We start from the raw sequence: 18,974 nt of genomic DNA, 5'->3' as shown, positions 1-18,974 counted from the left end.
GCCCAAGCATCGCCAGATCTGAGACCAGTGAGCCCTAGGCCAGGGAAAGGGGGAGTAGGAGCAGCACGGGACCACGACTGACACCCCTTGTGCCGGTGACGGGAGGCTCGACCACGATGGAGCCCACATTCGTCTTGCTTACATCCCCAACGGGTAACGGTAGATGTCGTTGCTTGTTGCAGTATATCATTGTTCGCCTCAGTATGACACTCGTTGAGATGTCTTTTTTCTTCTATTTCTTTTTGGCTGTGTGCATTCTCAATGTTTCAATTAGCTCTTGACATTGTGTTGTTGAAGAAGTGTTCTTTCATCTAGACATGTAAGGTGAACATGGGTGAGTAGAAATGGATAACTCCTTAATGTTCCTTTTTTACATAAAACAACAACAAACTTCTCCTGCAAAAACTACAGAATGAATAAAAGGAGATGTATCTAGATGTATTTTAGTTCTAGATACACCCCTTTTTGTCCATTTTGATTACAAGTTTTTCAGACGGAGGGAGTACATATTTTTCGATAAAAGAGATTTTTATTAACTCAAAATGTAGTATCAAGCAGATACAAAGCATAACGAGCAACACCCGGCCTCTGCATAGTTAAGATGCACACAACCATCAAACGAACAGTCTAACAAAGAATATAAAAACGACAAAGTGGCAATAGTAAAGCCATATGAGACAGAAACTATGCGTCAAATGAGAAGGTGGACCGATTCGGAGATTATGCTGCCACCCATGTTGGATAAAATCTCCCTGACCACTTGCTCCAACCGCACACACACTGCCTTGAACAGCGATTGGTACTCCGGTCGGTACAGAGTAGACCATGTACGAAGCCAATGCGTGCAACGTTAAATAACCTGCATATGGAAAGAGATTTTACCATTAAAACACAATTATTTTTACATAATCAAAGCAATCATAGTAAGCCAAACGCTTCCACCGTAGAGAGAAGTACATATGAAGTATAGACCAAAGCCAAGACAAAGAAAAAACTCGCCAACAGGTGACAGCCGGTGGACAAGAGCCACACCCACACCTGTTGGCGAAAGCGAACACCGGCGTTCCATTGACAGAAAAAAAAAAGAACTTCGAGAGCACACTGGCCACATCTTGATGCAATGATGCTGATTAATTAGTAGTAGTAGATGAGTAGATATCACTAGCTAATAAGATCATACACTTCTGTGAATGAACTTGACGGATATATGGTGAGCACCAGTGGACACATCGGCATATAGACGATCAATAAGCATAAGCAAACTATTGAGATCGAGTAGTGTGCTGATGCTTCGTTTCCCTTTGCCAAACTTGCTCTAGTTGACGACAGCGACCAATATTAGACAAGAGCTTAATGTGTAGCACTTGCTAACTGCACCATTCATAGCAAAGTAATCAATTAAAGATGTTATCAATTCATGCACAAATACTATCGTAAACCAGTCGAGGTGGTGTACCACTCAAGCTGAATGCATTGAGCTTAAGAGCGGATCAGGGAAGAAGAGTCTGGAATATTCCATCTTGGGTTGGGGACGTGGCTAACAAGCTTTCCTTTGCGTACGATGGTTGCCCGTCTTTCTCCATTTCCCCTTTTGCCTTTCAGCTGGTGCGTGCAGGCGAGGGTGATGCGTCGGATGTGTCTGAAAATGATAATCTGTATCGATACGTCGAAATCACATACTCCCTCCGTTTTGATTTACTCGTCGTGGTTTTAGTTCAAATTTGAACTAAAACCACGACGAGTAAATCGGAACAGAAGGAGTACTTCGTAGGATGACACGATCGGATCGGTCATGGTAATGAACTAGTGATCATTAATGATATTTGTCAGCCCATTGGTTCAGTGAAGTCTCATACAAATTTTGTCAGGGCTGCAAACCTATCATATCTTCAGAGGTGGGACTCTGAGGTGGGACTTTGAGAAACTCTAGCTGCCAGTCTCCACCATCCCCTATCATGTTTTCTTGCCACCATCGGAGGTGTCGTTGAGGCAAATCCTGTATTGATGTCGGAGGTGCCTAGGTTAAATTTTTTTTACCCTTGATGGGAATGAGTATGGATGATAGGTAAGTTCATGATGGACAGGTAAGGGTATGGGGTGGCTTCATCTGTGCCCATACCTTGCGGGTGCCATCCCTACTAGGTCTTATAAGCTGACAAACAAACATGGCCATGCGTTACAACAGAAGAAAAAAAATGTCATGCATCCCTAATATAAATAAGAATGGTTGAAGACCCCACCTCACTCAATAGGTCGATGTCTTCACTTATCCTTGTTTCTAGAAACTGAATATATGATTAAGTCATACTATGTGTATAAGGTTAGGAATCTCAAACTCTGAGAGTGGCGGTTACAATCTCGCGTACCATGAAGCCATGCAATTGACAGGACGAATGAGATGGATGTGGAGACATAGGAGACGGCATGACAGTGATGACCACCTCCGTCCATGATGCTAGCCTCCATTTCGATAGTCCAACACAGAGCCCCGCCAGTCTATTCAGACTTATGCATGTAGAGGGGCTGGAAACGTGCTTAACTCTAACTAGTGTTTTCTTTTCATAGTAGATGTAGAACGAAGGTGTACGATCCACGGGAAAGATCGATCATGATTGCCCATCCGAGTCAAGAATAAAAGATTGATCGTGATTGTGCGTCCGAGTCAGGAAAACCTAACAGATCGATTGAAACACTAAAAAGGTCGACCGATCGTGCACGCTTGCTGGGCTTGAGATGATTGATCCGATCGAGTAAACTTGGGCTAGCCAGAGATTGGTCATTAGGGATCCTCGCAAAAACAAAATATCAACCGCTTGGGCCAGCCAGATGAGATCGATCGCTAGGGTATCTGATAACAGATGGTTTAGTCGCGGTTAGGGTTGCTAGTGACAGTTTTGTCAAGCCGTGCTGGAAGGGCTTGACGAAAGAAGTGAAATAGGGAACGCCCCTCTTTTGAGTAGGAGAGAACAATTGCCTTTTTATAAACTAATTATAAAAGCCATGAATATAAGACTGGCTACATGCGATGCCCAAACAAGAATCCAGCCAAAAAAATAGAGCTGATGTTGACTTTGGATCAAGGGGTAACCGTGGCTTTGCTGGTGTTACTCGTGGTGGCAACCTACCTTTCGGCCTGAAAAATAAAAGACACTAGCCTATAAGTTAGCTGGATTATTATTTCTCAATCAATTGAGAAATAACTAAATCTCGATCTAATCCATAACCATTAAAGTGTTTGTCAAGATTTGTGTGTGCGAACACGCGATGGCGCTGCCTTGGTACAGTCCTCCTATTCCCCGACTCACACGCTAGAAAGCGAGCTAACTCGCACCCCTAGCTCCCCCATTCGTCATTTTGGGCTGGTCCATGTGTGGGTTTGGCGCTCTTTTTTTTGTTTTTCTTCTTTGTTTCCTTTTTTTACATAGAGAACCATTCACGAACTCATATTTTAAGAATATAATTAGGATTTATAAAAACCATGAATTAAAATATATTTAAGAATCCAAAAAGTTCATGAGTTTTAAAAAATGTTCATGAATTTCAACAATTGTTCCCAAATTTCAAAACTGCTCATGAGTTAAAAATTTTCATCAATAAAAAATGTCACGGATTCAAAAAGTATTCAGATATTCAAAAAATGTTAGTTACTTTCAAAAATTGTTCTCAAATTCAAAAAAAGTGTATTCACCACTTGGGCCGGCCCACGTTTCAGCATCGCTGCTGTTTCTTCCCTTCGGGATCCCTGTTTGGGGAACCTTCTGGAAGGTTCCTAGCCGGTTGTGGGAACCTTCTAGAAGGTTCCCTGAACAAGTTCTTCACTGTTTTGGTTTTTAACATGGTTATATTCTTTTTTTTATTTTTCATTTTTCTTCTTATTTCTTTCTTTTGTTTTTGTTTTTACTGTTCTTTTCTCTGTTTCCCTTTTTGTAGTACAAAATTTCACCATGTATTGAAACAAAATGTTCATCGTACATTAAGAAAATATTCACCGTATATTATGAAAACGTGGACTATGCATTATAAAAATATTCATGGTTTATTACAAAAATGTTCATCATATTTAAGAAATTGTTCACCTTTATTTTAAACTTGTTCAGCATATAATAAGAAATAGTTCACCATATACTACAAAAATGTTCATCGTATTTAAGAAATTGTTCACCTTTATTCGAAACTTGTTCAGATTATAATAAGAAATAGTTCAACATGTACTACAAAATGTTCATGGTGTATTTCAGAAAATTGTTCTGCATATATCACAAAAATGTTCAATGTGCTTTTAGGAATTGTTCAGCGTATATTATGAAAATGTTCAATGTACATTTAAAAATTGTTCATCCTATATGAAAAATTGTTCACGTTTTTCAATTATTGTTCTCTTTTTTCAAAACAAATCACGTTTAAAATGTTGTTTGATTTTTTTTACATTTTCAAACGCTATTCGCATTTTTCTAAAGGAAATTTGTTCACATTTCCCCAAGAATTGTTGTTTTTTTATAAGAAAAAAACTGGTCTGCCGTTGTATTTATTACTTAAGCCATCGTGTTGCATTTTAGTCAAGTTGAGTTGCTAGCTCGACTGGCTATGAAAGTTGCTTTGTTCTGTGCGGTCGTGAGTTCGAATCCAGGCGCAAGATTTTATTTTGCATGAAGTTTTTCCATTCAATGCCTGTGAATGGGCCGGCCTGTTTTGCGCGTCCTTCAGCGAATGCTAGTCTGTTTGCCCCTCGCGAGCGTCCAACAGGACGGGACCTCCTATGTGACGCTCTCTGCGTCAAGTTGCTGCCGTTTCGCACAGGCGTGGCTTTGACTGGGCCAGCCCATGAAGAGAGCAAACCGAAATCGAAAGCGCACTGAGGCTAAAAAATATATAGGCTGTTGTCGGGATTCGAACACATGACCCACAACTATAAGTGCCGAGTACCTACCAACTGACCTAGCACGTGTAGCTATTTAAAAGACTAGCATCGATCCTAAAGAACCAAACATTCTGCGCAGATACGAATCAGTTTAGAACTTTCGGAAGAAATTTTTTTTCCAAAAAATGAAATGTTCAGTGAAACGCAAACACTTTCTAAAATTTGTGAACAAAATTTTAAAAACTATAACATTGTATCAAAATAAGAAATTTTTTTTGAAAATCTTGAACAATTTTTTGAAAGAGAACATTTTTTAAAATTTCAAAACAAAATTTGGAAACGTGAACATATTTTGAAATTCCTGAACAAAATTTGCTAACACTATTTTATAGAAATTTGTGAACAATTTTTTAACTGGAACATTTTTTGAAACTCCTGAAAAAATGAAAACATGAACAAAATTTGGAATTTGTGAACAATTTTTGAAAACGGGGATTTTTTTTTAAAAAAGAGAACAATTTTTGAAAGCACAAATTGTTTTAATCTTCAGACCAAATTTTGAAATAGAGAACAATTTTGAAAAATACCGAACAAATTTGGAAGAGCGAACAATTTTTTAAATCACGAACATTTTTTTAATCTTCAGAACAAATTTTGAAATAGAGAACAATTTTGAAAAATCCCGAACAAATTTGGAAGCGTGAACAATTTTTCAAAATTATGAACAACTTTTTCAAAATGCGAACATTTTTTAAAAAACAGGAACAAAATTTCTAAAACACTGATATTTTTAATTTATGAATATTTTATGAAATTCTTGTTTGCGAAATGCGAACACTTTTTAAAAACGGGCGAACAATTTTTAATTCCCAAAAAATTTGAATCTTGAGAACAAATTTTGAAATGGTGAACAGTTTTAAAAAATCCTGAACAAATTTGGAAGCACGAACAATTTTTTGAAGCATGAACATTTTTTGAATCTTGAGAACATATTTTGAAACGGGGAGAAATTTTGAAAAATTCCGAACAAATTTGGAAGTCCGAACAATTTTCTAATGCACGAACATTTTTTGAATCTTGAGAACAATTTCTGAAACGGAGAGAAATTTTAAAAAATCCCGAACAAATTTGGAAGTGCGAACATTTTTTGAATATGTGAACAAAAAATTGAAATTCAGTACATTTTCTGAATTTCAGAAGTTTTGTACTTTGTTGTGTAACTAGAACAAATTTTGAATTTTGAGAACATTTTTTGGTAACACGAACAAAATTTAAAATTTTGTTTTTTTTAAATGAAGAGAAGAAAAGAAAAGGAAATAAAAAAGAAAATCATAAACATTTTGTAAAACTATGAACATATTCTGAAAAAGAAAAATAAACATGAAAAAGAAAGTGAAACAAGAAACAAAAAACGAAAAAATGAAAAAGAAACAGAAACGAAAAAAAGAGAAATAAAAAAACGATAGAAATCCGAAAAAGAACCAGGAAAAAGATACAGGAAAAAAACCCGATTTAGGGAACCTTCTGGAAGGTTCCCAAAACCGGTTTGGACGCATTATGTGTGGGCCGGCCCATTTCTTCGCTCGCTGCGCTGCCCTGTGCGATCGCTCGACAGTTTGCCGCAGTGAGCGGCGAATAGGATTTTCCCGACAGGACCTCTCGTCGTTCTCGGCACGTGCCGCGAGCTCCTGTTCGGTCCTGATGCCCACACGATAGCTTACTGGGCCATGGCCCAAAACTCACTTGCTCCCTAAACAAAGGATCACTCGCTCACGAGTCTCTTTTTCGTGTAGGATCTCTCATTCACAAATTTGAATGAAATTGGAAAAACATTCACGGATTTTTTAAAAAGTGCAAAAATTTGGAAAAAAGAGTTCATCCCATTTTTAAAAACTTTCATAAATTTTAAAGAAAAAATCACAAAAGTGAAAAAGGTTCACATATTTTGAAAAAACGTTCTCAAAATTTCTAAAAAGTTCATCAATTTTCAATAAAATTTCAGAATTTTAGAAAAAGTTCATCGATTTGAAGAAAAGTTCATCGATTGCGAAAAAGGTTCATCAATTTTGAAAAAAAGTTCATCGAATTTAGAAAAAAATCGTCAATTTTGTAGAAAAGTTCATCGATTTTGAAAAAAAGTTTTTGAATAAAATTTGTCAAATTTGAAAAACAATTCATCTTTTTTTATTTTTAAAAAAATTGAGAAAATACGTCAATTTTAAAAAATCATCGATTTTGGGATAAAAGCTCATCGATTTTAAGAAAAATCACAAAATTAAACCAAAAACTGCACATTTAAGAGAACAGGAAAAAGACAAGAAAAAAGAATGAACAAGAAAAAAACGAATAAAAGTGCAGAAAACTGACCAGCGATCCGCGAACTGAGACCGTAATAAAATGGGTAAACCAAGTAATTGTGCAAACGCGGATGATATGGCCTAGTGGTTACTATGCTAGCTTCCTAACGAGGTGGTCGCTGGTCGATCCCGTCGCCGGCGCCTTAAGCGCCAAATAGGATGCGGCACGGGTGCATATGTCTAGCTTATAACGCGACACAGCGCAGCAGCAGTGCTTCGCCCTCGCTCGCGTGCGCGAGCACGACATAGGCTCCCCCCTCCACGATGACCTCACACAAACATCATGGTCATTTATCTATTCCTTTTTTTCCTTTCTTATTTATATTTATATTTTAAATGAATATATTTTTTGAATTTATACTTAATTCGAAAACCATGAATTTGGAGAAAAACAAATGGTCGCACAGTATAAAAAATGTCAATGCAACTAAGAAATATGTTGACATCATTTACAAATTGCTCCTGGCATGAAACCATGTTCCTGAAATTGAAAAAAAAATGTACGTGAAAATTTTAAAAAATCTTTATACAACATATAATGTTTCTGTAGTACTATACACAAATGTTCCATACAGTTAAAACAATGTATGTGACATTGTGGCTCCAGTCATGATTTAGCGGGTTTGCTAATAAAGACATATAAATCATATTTTATTGTCAGAAATAATGGTTAAAATCAAACAAAAAAATATGAGTAGATCTTTTTTTTAAAAAGGTTGATGTTATTAGCTTAAATAAAGCATCAAGAGAATACACACATTCCCTGCTTCTGTATGGCTTGGATGCACATAGAAAAATCAACGCACACAAAAACATGCAGCACTTAGCAAAGTCATAGTCCAAAACTATGTGTAGGCGAGAGAAAAAGAAAACAAATCACAAAGCGTTCAGATCCATGAGCGGCAAACTGTAGCAAGGACCGTATCCGCATCAACCATCTCATGGCACCACACAGACAACGACGCTCTTCTACAGCAGTGCCTTCGGGAAGGAAACGACGCTCAGGCGTTTCCGTCACCGGATTCAACTATCAAGACCATAATCTAAGTTTTCACCCATAAAATTTAGTCCAAGCATATCCAAGCAATTGTTATGTTATGCTCCAAATTCAAGTATAAAGAGAAAGACTAACTTCTCTCGATGCTTCCGGTAGGCTTCGACTCATGAATTCTGCTAAGTTATATGTTCTTAGAGGAAGCACTATTACTGGTACTGTTGTTGTTGCTGTTACTTCTGATAAATCCAGTAAAACTAATATTTGGCATATGCGCCTTGGGCATATGAGTAAACTTGGCATGACAGAATTGACCAAGAGAGTACTTCTGGATGGTTGCAACGTAAGTGAGTTGGAGTTTTGTGAGCACTGCATTTTTAGTAAGCACAAGAGGGTAAAATTCAATGTTGTTGTTCATACTACAGAAGGTATATTAGATTACGTACATCCTGATTTGTGGGGACCTTCCCGTAAACCCTCGCTTGCTGATGCTCGTTATATGCTTACAATTATTGATGATTACTCTAGAAAAGTATGGCCTTATTTTTTGAAAAATATATATGATGTGTCTGATGCCTTTAAGGATTGAAAAGTTATGGTAGAAAGGCAAACTGAGAGGGAGATAAAAATACTTCTTACTGACAATGGTATGGAATTTTGTACAAAAGCTTTTGACAGTTAATGCAGAAACTTGGGCATCGCCAGGCACCACACCGTCCCATACACTCTCAACAGAATGGTGTGGCTGAGCGCATGAACATAACCATCATCTCCAGGGCTCGTTGCATGTTGTCCAATGCTCGCATGGGCAAACATTTTTGGGCTCAAGCCGCCTCCACCGCCTGCTACCTCATCAATGGGTCACCATCCATTCCATTTAATAAGAAAACTCCCATTGAGGTATGGTCTGGTACACCAGCTGATTATTCACAGTTAAGAGGTTTCGGTTGCACTGCATATGCACGCTTTGATAATGGAAAACTTGAGCCTAGAGCTATTAAGTGTGTGTTTGTTGATTACGGTTCAGGAGTAAACGGATACAAGTTATGGAATCCTTAAACTAATAAGGTTTTCGTGAGCAGGAGTGTTGTTTTCAATGAATTTGTTATGTATCATGATGATCTAAAAAAACTTTTGATGAACGGCCACAACGAGTTACTATGCAGGTTGAGCAACTTGATGAGGAGGAAAATGTAATTGTGGATAATGATGATGTTGCTCCAGATGCACAAGTTGATGATAATGGTGATGGTGCTCCAGATACAGAGGTCCATGATGATGATGATGTGCAACACTCACCCTCTGTTTTGCAGCGACAAGTTCAGTCTCTTGCAGCCGGTAGGAGAAAGAGAGGCATTAACAACCTAAACGCCTAATTGAAGAATGTGACATTGTTCATTATGCTTTCGGTTGTGCAGAACATGTTGAGAACATCCATGAGCCATCTACATACACTGAAGCAGTTGTTTCCGGTTACCGCGAGAAGTGGATTGTTGCTATGTAGGAAGAGATGTTGTCACTTGAGAAAAATGGCACATGGGATGTTGTGCGCTTTCCTAAACAAAAGAAGACCGTTAGCCGCAAATGGATCTTCAAAAGGAAGGAGGGTTTGTCTCCTAGTGAGCCCGCGAGATTTAAGGCAAAGTTAGTGGCTAAGGGTTGCAGTCAGATACCAGGTATTGATTATAATGATGTGTTCTCTCTAGTTGTGAAGCATAGTTCCATTCATGTATTTTTTTCGTATTGTTGCTATGTATGATCTTGATCTTGAGCAGTTAGATGTCAAGACTGTTTTTCTGCACGGTGAACTAGAGGAGGAGGTTTATATGGACCAAACAGAAGGTTTCATAGTGCCTAGTAAGGAGAAATTTGTTTGCAAGTTAAAGAGGTCCCTATATGGTTTGAAACAATCCCTGTGACAGTGATATAAAAGGTTTGATTCGTTTGTGATAGCACATGGATTTAAGAGGTCTACATATCATAGTTGTGTTTACATTAAATTTATTGATGGGTCACCTATATATACTTGTTGTTTTATGTTGATGATATGTTGATTGCTGCTAAGGGCAAGAAAGAGATCACTACTTTAAAGGCACAGTTAAGTGGTGAGTTTGAGATGAAGGATCTTAGTGTTGATAAGAAAATTCTAGGTATGGAGATTACGAGGGACGAAAATTATGGTTTGTTATTTCTTAGTCTGCAGAGTTACATTAATAAAGTTCTTCATTATTTTAACATGCATGATGCTAAGTCGGTAAGCACTCCCATTGCTCCTCATTTCAAATTATCATCTTCTCATTGTCCAAGTAATGCTGAAGAGTTTGAGTATATGTTAAGAGTTTTATATTCCAGTGTTGTTAGTTTTTTAATGTATGACATGGTGTGTTCTAGGCCTGATTTGTCATTTGCAAATGAGTTTGGTCAGTCGATACATGGCTAACCCTGGTAAAGAACATTGGAAGACTGTTTAGTGGATTTTCAGGTACCTTCATGGCACTTCCAATGCTTGTTTGAAATTCGGCAAGACTAGTGAGGGACTAGCTGGCTATGTGGATTCGGATTTTGCTTCCAGCGATTTGGACAAGAGGAGGTCCCTTACAGGTTATGTGTTCATAGTTGGTGGTTGTGCCATGAGTTGGAGGGCAATGTTGTAGCCAGTAGTTGCCCAATCTACCACTGAAGCAGAATACATGGCTATTGCAGAAGTATGTAAAGAATCAGTTTGACTGAAAGGTTTGTATGATGAGCTTTGTGGAGATAATTCTTGCATTAACTTGTTTTGTGACAGCCAGAGTGCCATTTACCTCACTAAGGATCAGATGTTCAATGAGAGAATGAAGTACATTGATGTCAAATATCATTATTTTCGAGACATTGTTGAGCAAGGTAAACTGAAGGTATGCAAGATTATTACTCATGATAATCCTGCTGATATGTTGACAACACCAGTTCATGTTGCTAGGTTTGAGCTTTTGCTCAGACTTAGTTGGTATAACTCATTATCCCTAGCGGTTGTTTAGCACCGAAAGTGTTTTCTTTATTGTTTAGGGAGGAGGTTCTCATTCATGCTACAAGATGAAAATTGTCTCAAGGTGGAAGTTTGTTATGTTATGCTCCAAATTCAAGTATAAAGAAAAATACTAACTCCTGACGAGCGAGCGGAGCGAGGCCCGTCGCCAGTACAGGGACGCCCGAGGGTGCGGGGGGTGGGCGTTGCCCCCCGCGGTATGAATCACTATTGACCTAGCTCACCTGTGTTATATATACCTCTTGTAAGCCGTCCCACGGGATAAGTTGATCAGTTGTAAATCCCCGCGTTTGTAACCTCCTCTGATATAGTGAAGTTTGGCTGGCTGGCGCCCGTGGTATTTCCCCCTTCATCTTGGAGGGGTTTTCCACGTTAAATCTTGTGTCCCCTGCTTGCTTTTTGTTCTTTGTTGAGTTGACTTGCCTGTCATATCTCTACCAACAATGCCTTCAATAAGGTAATGACTCAAAAGCACGTCGCCGTTAACTGATATTCATATCTAGACTTTCACCCCGGTAGCTCAGGACCGGTGCACTTAACACCACCGTCGGAGTTAGTCATGTGTTGTCGCCATCACATTTTCATGAACCCAGTAGCTACATGCGATGTGCGACCACTGTCGTTGTACAACTATCTCTCCTTGTCAAGTTCTCATCGATAGTTTGCATCTCACCACCGAAGTCAACCACTGAATCTGAAAATATGAACCCTCTCCGAAGACCTTTCGGAGAACACCGTTGTCGTGAAGCTGTAGGAGGTCGCTGTAGCATAGTCTACCAGTGGCGGAGCCAGGAAATTAAGATTAGGGGGGCCAAATGACAAAAAAATTAATTGCAGGGGCCAAACTACACTTATGCATGTATTTTTTTCAAATTTATGCACTGTTCATATCCAAACTAATAACAAATCAGGGATGTTAGGGGGGGCCAGGGCCCCTGCTGGTCCCCCCCTAGCTCCGCCACTGTAGTCTACGACCTCCCTGCCGACTAGGTCTGAAGCACCATCAAATCTAAATCAAGGCAAACACGTTTTGACATCAGATTTGTCAAAACCTCCATTATCAACACACACCGTCGCTGCCACCTGTCACCTCCTCCTCTGCCGGCCTGGTTGGACCTTGATCTGGCCGGCTGCTAGACCATGCCGGTTGGATCGGTTACCAGGCTGCGGTTAGCCACATCGCTGCTGCAGTCTATCATGGCCGAGTGGCCCACTCGCCGGAGCTATCCATTCATGAGGGCAGAGCAGCCGTTGGCGGCGGCGGTGGCGTGAAGCAATGCAGACCGACATGAGGATGAGAGGACGGGGAAGAAGGGAACGCCCCACCGCCGCGATGCAATGTATGGAGCTTTGCCCCTGCGCGGTCAGCCGACGATGAAGAGGAGAGGCAGCCCGAAGGTCAGTGGATTTTGGGTGATGCGCGGTCGCTGCCCGAGTTGCTTGGAGGGGACGCGGGGGCCAGATTATTATTTTTAGACCCAAATCGTTCAAAATATGAGTAGATGGAGGGAGTATTTGGAATTAATCATGAAATTGACTAATTTTCCAAAACTGGAACCAAGTCTTCCTTTTCTCCAAAAAAGGAAAAGGAGAAGGCGAAGTCTTCTTCGCTGAAGAGCAAGCGTCGCTCTCCATTTCCGACCATGAAAACTAGCACCAAGATGGGCAAGATGCCCGTAGAAGCCGGCAAGCTCGTGCCCGGCAGCGGCTTGGAACCGGTCGTCCTCGTCCTTCCACGCCCCTCGCCCCTGTCCTCTCTAATTTAACCCCACTAGGCCTTCCCGATTTTGCCTGACCTCGTCCCCCCTTAACCTCCCCTCCTCCTGCGATTCCACTCGCATCCTTCCTTTCAGGAGGAGAAGGTCCAAGGGGGGATCAGTTCCATTGCACTTGATCCCATTATCTCATCCTGGTTTGCTTTTGCCATTTTTTGATTCGTGAGGTCAAATAGAGCCTGGTTCCTCCCCCCTTCCCTCAGAGGCGCTGCCGCCTTTCTTGGCTTCTTGATTGGGTTCCGGCTGCTGCTACATTCCTGATTCACTTGGAAAATGATCAAGTGGGGGATCAGCAGCGGGACGCCCGCGGATTCGTACTACGAGGTCCGCTCGGATTGCACAGACGATGTGCCCAAAAGCAAGTTCAAGATCAAGGTTTGCTTTCCTTTTTCCTTCTATTTCATTTTGTGTTTGTGTGGTAGCTGTTGGGCCTACCGAAATGTACTGGTTCTAGGCAAAGTGGGATATTCATGGCATTGGAGTATGTACAATGCAATATCGATGATATGGATGAAAATGCTGAAGAATCTCGAGTAAAAGCATTACACGAGTGAAAATATGGAGAATTTATTTTTGAGTTGAAAATATGGAGAATCTAAGGGTGTATCGTTGCAATAAAAATTAATTTTTGCTTTTGCAGAATAATTTTGGAGTAATTTCCTTTTGTGAATGTGAATGTGTTGCAAATGACAGGTCGAACTATTTGTTTCTTAATTTATCACTGATTTTGTACAAAATGACAAACAATATTCACCACATTGCAACATATATAGGTTTTCCTGAACACACATCAAAATGCGCGTCATTTTGTATCAGAGAAAGAAGACAACCAGACCCGCCAAAAAGATACAAAACTAACAAAGCAGAACAAAAAATGAAAAAAAAACCCCGAAACAAAGGCCTAATTAGGACAAAGAAGTAAAATTTAGCATTTATCATCAGGTTAAATAAAAGCGAGGAAGTTGGCACGGGGTTAATACAATTAGAGATAGGAAGTTTGTGCATGTTTAGTTACTTCTAATCATAGTTGCCGTGAAAACTCGTTTTCTTTATGTGCTTCTACTGATTTTAAAGCTCAATGTTACTTACTTTCAAGCATGATGATTTGTGGTGGTGCTTGTAAATAAGGCTGCAATGTGCTTTAAATGTCGTATTTTCCATCTTAGTTCTTGGGAGAGCACTGGGGAACATACCCATTATGATCTGCAATGGTGTTAAGGCCACTCTTGTTTCTTATGTATGGAGTAGAGTCCTTTCTTATTCTGAGCAACTTAGTATTGTCCCTTTGTTTCAGGCTGGCAAAACACTGAGTGTTCGGAAATGGCAAGCTGCATTTAATCCTGATGGCTGTCTTGACATTGCCTCGGTCCTAAGCCGGATACAAAAAGGAGTAAGATTCCTCAATTTAGAGTTTTTTCTGAGTTTCAAAATACGCTATTGTTAGACAATTGTCTTCTTATATGCATTGTGATTGTGCATGGTTAACAATCTAAAGATCATAGATGGTTTATGTTGTTCTTTTAGGGTGTTCACCCGACTGTCAGGGGGGAGGTTTGGGAGTTCTTACTTGGCTGCTTTGATCCGAGGAGTACCTTTGATGAGAGGGAGGAGATCAGGCAAATAAGAAGGTACTGTCCTTCCTTAGAGCATCTGGTGTGCAATTTTGCTACTGCACACTACCTTCAAGAGTCATGTCATCATGTCAACATCTTAATCATGCATCTGACATCCATTATACGGCTGTCCGCTCACGCTATTTATTTCAAATTTGAGTTGTTGTCTGACATATTTGATTTGCATATGGTTGCTCTGTTCCGGTCCAAAACCTTTACCAAGATATTTGTTTTTTTTTTGTTTCTCAAATGCATATTATGATGCATCCCATCTCAAGTGCTATTTCTACTGAATAATATTCTTTGGGGAAATATATTTTTTAGTAATATTCGTTGCAACTGTCATTATTATTTCTCTCACAAGCTACAAGTTGAATTATGTCTGAAGATAGTTTAACCAAACAGTAAGCATGGAGTATCCTTATCTAAATCAGCCATATTGCTCCAAAAAAATTATCGCCTACTTAATGTACTCTATCCCCCAAAAAGGATAGCGCCTTCCAAAAACAATAGACGTATGCTTACATAATGAGAAAAAGGAGGCAATTGTGGGTATCATCAGGAGCATGCCAATTTTTCTTTAACTGTTAATCATGCAGTGGCCATTGTAATATCGAAGCATTACGGTTATGTTTCCCATGATATCTCTAATAATTTATTTTTATGATTTTCAGCAGTAGATAACTGTAAATAGAACACTGTGTTCACTTGGTCTGAAGTGTTTTACCTGATGATTTATGCAGGCTACAATATGCTAGATGGAAGGAAGAATGCAAAGAGATGGATTCTCATGTTGGTAGTGGTAAAGTTATCACAGCACCACTTATCACTGAGGATGGAAGACCTATTAAGGATCCTTTGGTTTTACTTGAGGCTACTTCAAACCAAAACACCTCAGAGGGTGCTTCAACTAGCAACCACAATGGAATTGAAGTAGACGAATCTGCAGAACGTATTACTGACAAGCAAATTATTGAATGGAAGCTTACATTACATCAAATTGGTAAAGTGTAACCCTTATGTTTCTCTACTTTGACTCTTTTCACCCAATTTCTTCTGATTTTTGAAAATAATATAGGACTTGACGTGCTACGTACTGACCGCACCATGGTATTTTACGAGAACAAGGAAAATCTTTCAAAGTTGTGGGATATTCTAGCCGTGTATGCATGGATTGACAAAGATGTTGGTTACTGTCAAGGTACGCTACATCTGACTTGCACAGGAAACTTAGTATCCAGACAAGCTTACAATGTAACTTGTATATCTCACAGGAATGAGTGATTTATGCTCACCAATGATTGTGCTACTCAACGATGAGGCAGATGCATTTTGGTGCTTTGAGAAGTTGATGCGTAGATTGGTATGCCTTGCCCGCCATGTTTTCTCATGACATCTTTCCTCTAATTATAAAAGTAACCATTGTGCATTTCTTCTACTAGAAATTACATAGAATTGATTTCTTTTTTCTTTGTCATTGTTCTAACCATCTGATGTTTGATCTTTAAAGCGAGGAAATTTCAGATGCACAGATCAATCTGTTGGGGTGGCTAACCAACTTCAGCACCTTGCATCTATTATTCAGGTGCTGGACCCCAAGCTACATGACCACCTAGGTATAAATTTCTGGACCAATCATATTGTGAAACATCTAATCTTCTTTTCTCTGGTTTACCTATGGTTTTATAATATTGTTGAGTTCTGGACACAGAAACACTTGGTGGAGGTGACTATCTTTTTGCATTCCGTATGTTCATGGTTCTATTTCGACGTGAGGTGTCATTTGGGGACTCCTTGTACCTGTGGGAGGTATGAAGCTATCGTAATAACAATGTAGTATGATGAGTATTGCTAGAACCAGACAATCGATTTTGACATCTCATTTTTCTGTTTGATGGTTGTTCTAAATTATTATATGCTGTACATTTTATAGAATGTGAGATAGAGGGTGGAAAGTTACTTTAGGGGGGATCACAAAATCCTGTTGGCTTAGGTAAAAGATCAACATGACGATTCCCTTTTTTTGGCAATGTAGTTTGTGGAGTCTTTTGAAGGGGAGCCTTGGCGCAACGGTAAAGTTGTTGCCTTGTGACCATGAGGTCACGGGTTCAAGTCCTGGAAACAACCTCTTGCAGAAATGTAGGGAAAGGCTGCCTACTATAGACCCAAATTGGTCGGACCTCCCCGGACCCTGCGCAAGCGGGAGCTACGTGCACCGGGCTGCCCTTAGTTTGTGGAGTCTTTTAGATGTATCATCGTTTCAAATTAACTTCCAATTGAAAATGGGATGGTAAACCAAAAAAGAGAATTTTGCCATGAATAGTAACTTTGTTCTTTCATTTATTATTTTGTCAGAATTTTCTCTTTTTTCATTACTCTCGACATAGAGAGTTAGAGCTTCAGTAATACAGATTGGCTAAGTCAATTGAAAAGTACACTGTCTACAACCTGGTTTGGATTCTTCGACTTTTATCATGTGCTTAAACTAAAGGGTTTGTATGCATGTTGCATTTGATCTCTCTCCTTTACTGAAATTACTTCTATTCAAATAGGTGTTCCATTATTTGTTACACGTGGACGAATTTAGTGGCTTGCTTCCTCTTGAGGAAAAAAGAAAGATAATAACACGTTTCCATCTATTTGCAAAGTAGGGTGGTTTGTGTGCTTGCATGAAAAAAAATCTCACAAAATTGTAAGCACTAATATTTATTTGGTATTGGCAAATGTTAAGTGGTATTAGTATCAGAATGAGTTTCTGTTAGTTGCTTCTGATTCTCTTATCTGATTTTTAAAACCTACCAACAGATGATGTGGGCTCTCGAATACGATCCAGATATCTTCTTTGCAGCATGTGAAGAAGCAAGCGGTGCACATAAAAAAGTATCGAAATCAAAATTAAGAGGAGTGCGCCATTTTGCCAAGTGGGATAAGGACAAGGACAAGGACAAGGATAAGGATGTCTCTGAGGAAACTGATGGCCCAGTTCCCATTTCAGTTTTCATGGTTGCAAGTGTGCTCAAGGAAAAGAGAGAAAAACTGTTACAAGAAGCTAGAGGACTGGATGATCTTATTAGGGTACTGGACCAAAACCTGACTTTTCTTTCTTTTCAAAATTCCCAATCAGTTTTAAGCAAGTTGCCAACAACTAAGCTTCTTTTTAGTTAAAAGAAGGCCAATTTTAAGCACATCTCCTAAAATTAAATCAAATTTAAGCCCATATTATATGTTTGTATATCATCATGTGTTCTGTATCTGCAACTCCTGCATTTGTTTCCTTTCAGATATTGAATGATGTAAATGGGAATTTAGATGCGAAAAAAGCCTGCGCTGGAGCTCTGAAACTTCACAAGAAATACCTCAAACTGGTAAGTTGCTATTCTTCTCACTTTTATTTGCAATAACCTGACTAGATTTAGTGTCATATAAACAGATAAAGTACTCCAATACCCTAGCTACTACTAGTAGACTATCAATGAGACAAAGAAAACCTACAAACGTAACTATGTTCATTTTACAGGTACAGGCAAAGAAAACCTAAAAAGGCACCGGAAGATATGCTTCCACTGAGGGATTCTTTACCATTTGAATCTACACATACACGACCATGTTTGGCACAGAAACAGCGAGCGAAGGTTTTCACGGGTGGTCATAATCGGAAGATGGCCCCGGATACAGGATAGATGCAACTTCTGTATGTAATGATATCACGTTCTCTGTATCCCACATAAGTTCATATGCTTGTACAGACATGGTGCTGTGGGCACCTTGCAAAAATAATAATTTCAGTTCAAGTTGAAATGTCATGCATGTTGAGATTCACCTGGCGAGAATATTGTAGCCACAGAAGTACAGAACTTTGTTCCAAGAAAATTTGACGCCTTACACTGCACGATTTTGCTCCCTTGTGTTCTGAATCTATTATCTACTCCCTCCGTTCCTAAATATTTGTCTTTCTAGAGATTTCGATAAATGTCTACATACGAAGCAAAATAAGTGAATCTACACTCTAAAATATGTCTATATACATCTGTATGTGATAGTCCACTTGAAATCTAAAAAAACAAATATTTAAGAACGAAGGGAGTATCTATTAGTATTATATTATTAAAATAAGACGCAAACAAGCCACCCCATTGCTCCACTTAAATTATCTCCACCGTTAAATTTGATACCTACGGCTAAGATTTAAAAAAAGCATATTGTGTATTGGGCCCGCCTCCTAGTTCCTTCTATAGTTGAGGTCGTGACCCACCTTTATATATCATATATACGTGCCTATGCACGAAGAGCAATACATCATGCAATTCTCACAACATACATGGTATCAGTTCCCGGGTTCTAACCCTAGC

General features: G+C 39.2%; 1 protein-coding gene across 1 annotated transcript; it reads left to right on the top strand.

The window, feature by feature from the left end:
* The first annotated feature begins 12,875 nt into the window (after positions 1-12,875).
* Positions 12,876-18,449, top strand: LOC119363447 (TBC1 domain family member 15-like). Its single transcript, XM_037628800.1, has 11 exons — positions 12,876-13,387; positions 14,307-14,402; positions 14,537-14,640; positions 15,369-15,628; positions 15,704-15,826; positions 15,900-15,988; positions 16,136-16,241; positions 16,337-16,434; positions 17,431-17,700; positions 17,907-17,990; positions 18,143-18,449. The coding sequence occupies exons 1-11, from the start codon at positions 13,286-13,288 to the stop codon at positions 18,161-18,163; spliced, it is 1,353 nt and encodes a 450-aa protein (XP_037484697.1). The 5' UTR covers positions 12,876-13,285; the 3' UTR covers positions 18,164-18,449.
* Positions 18,450-18,974: the final 525 nt, after the last annotated feature.

Source organism: Triticum dicoccoides, chromosome 2B (assembly GCF_002162155.2).
Source record: "Triticum dicoccoides isolate Atlit2015 ecotype Zavitan chromosome 2B, WEW_v2.0, whole genome shotgun sequence".
NCBI lineage: Eukaryota > Viridiplantae > Streptophyta > Magnoliopsida > Poales > Poaceae > Triticum > Triticum dicoccoides.
The sequence above is the reverse complement of the archived record's forward strand: the minus strand, read 5'-3'. Positions and strand labels throughout refer to the sequence as shown.

Bases quoted from the DNA above. Each gene is read 5' to 3' on its own strand.
- LOC119363447 (XM_037628800.1), top strand. From the start codon at position 13,286: ATGATCAAGTGGGGGATCAGCAGCGGGACGCCCGCGGATTCGTACTAC. The intron at 13,388-14,306 runs GTTTGCTTTCCT...CCTTTGTTTCAG, and splicing joins AAAGCAAGTTCAAGATCAAG to GCTGGCAAAACACTGAGTGT. The intron at 16,242-16,336 runs GTATAAATTTCT...TTCTGGACACAG, and splicing joins CAAGCTACATGACCACCTAG to AAACACTTGGTGGAGGTGAC.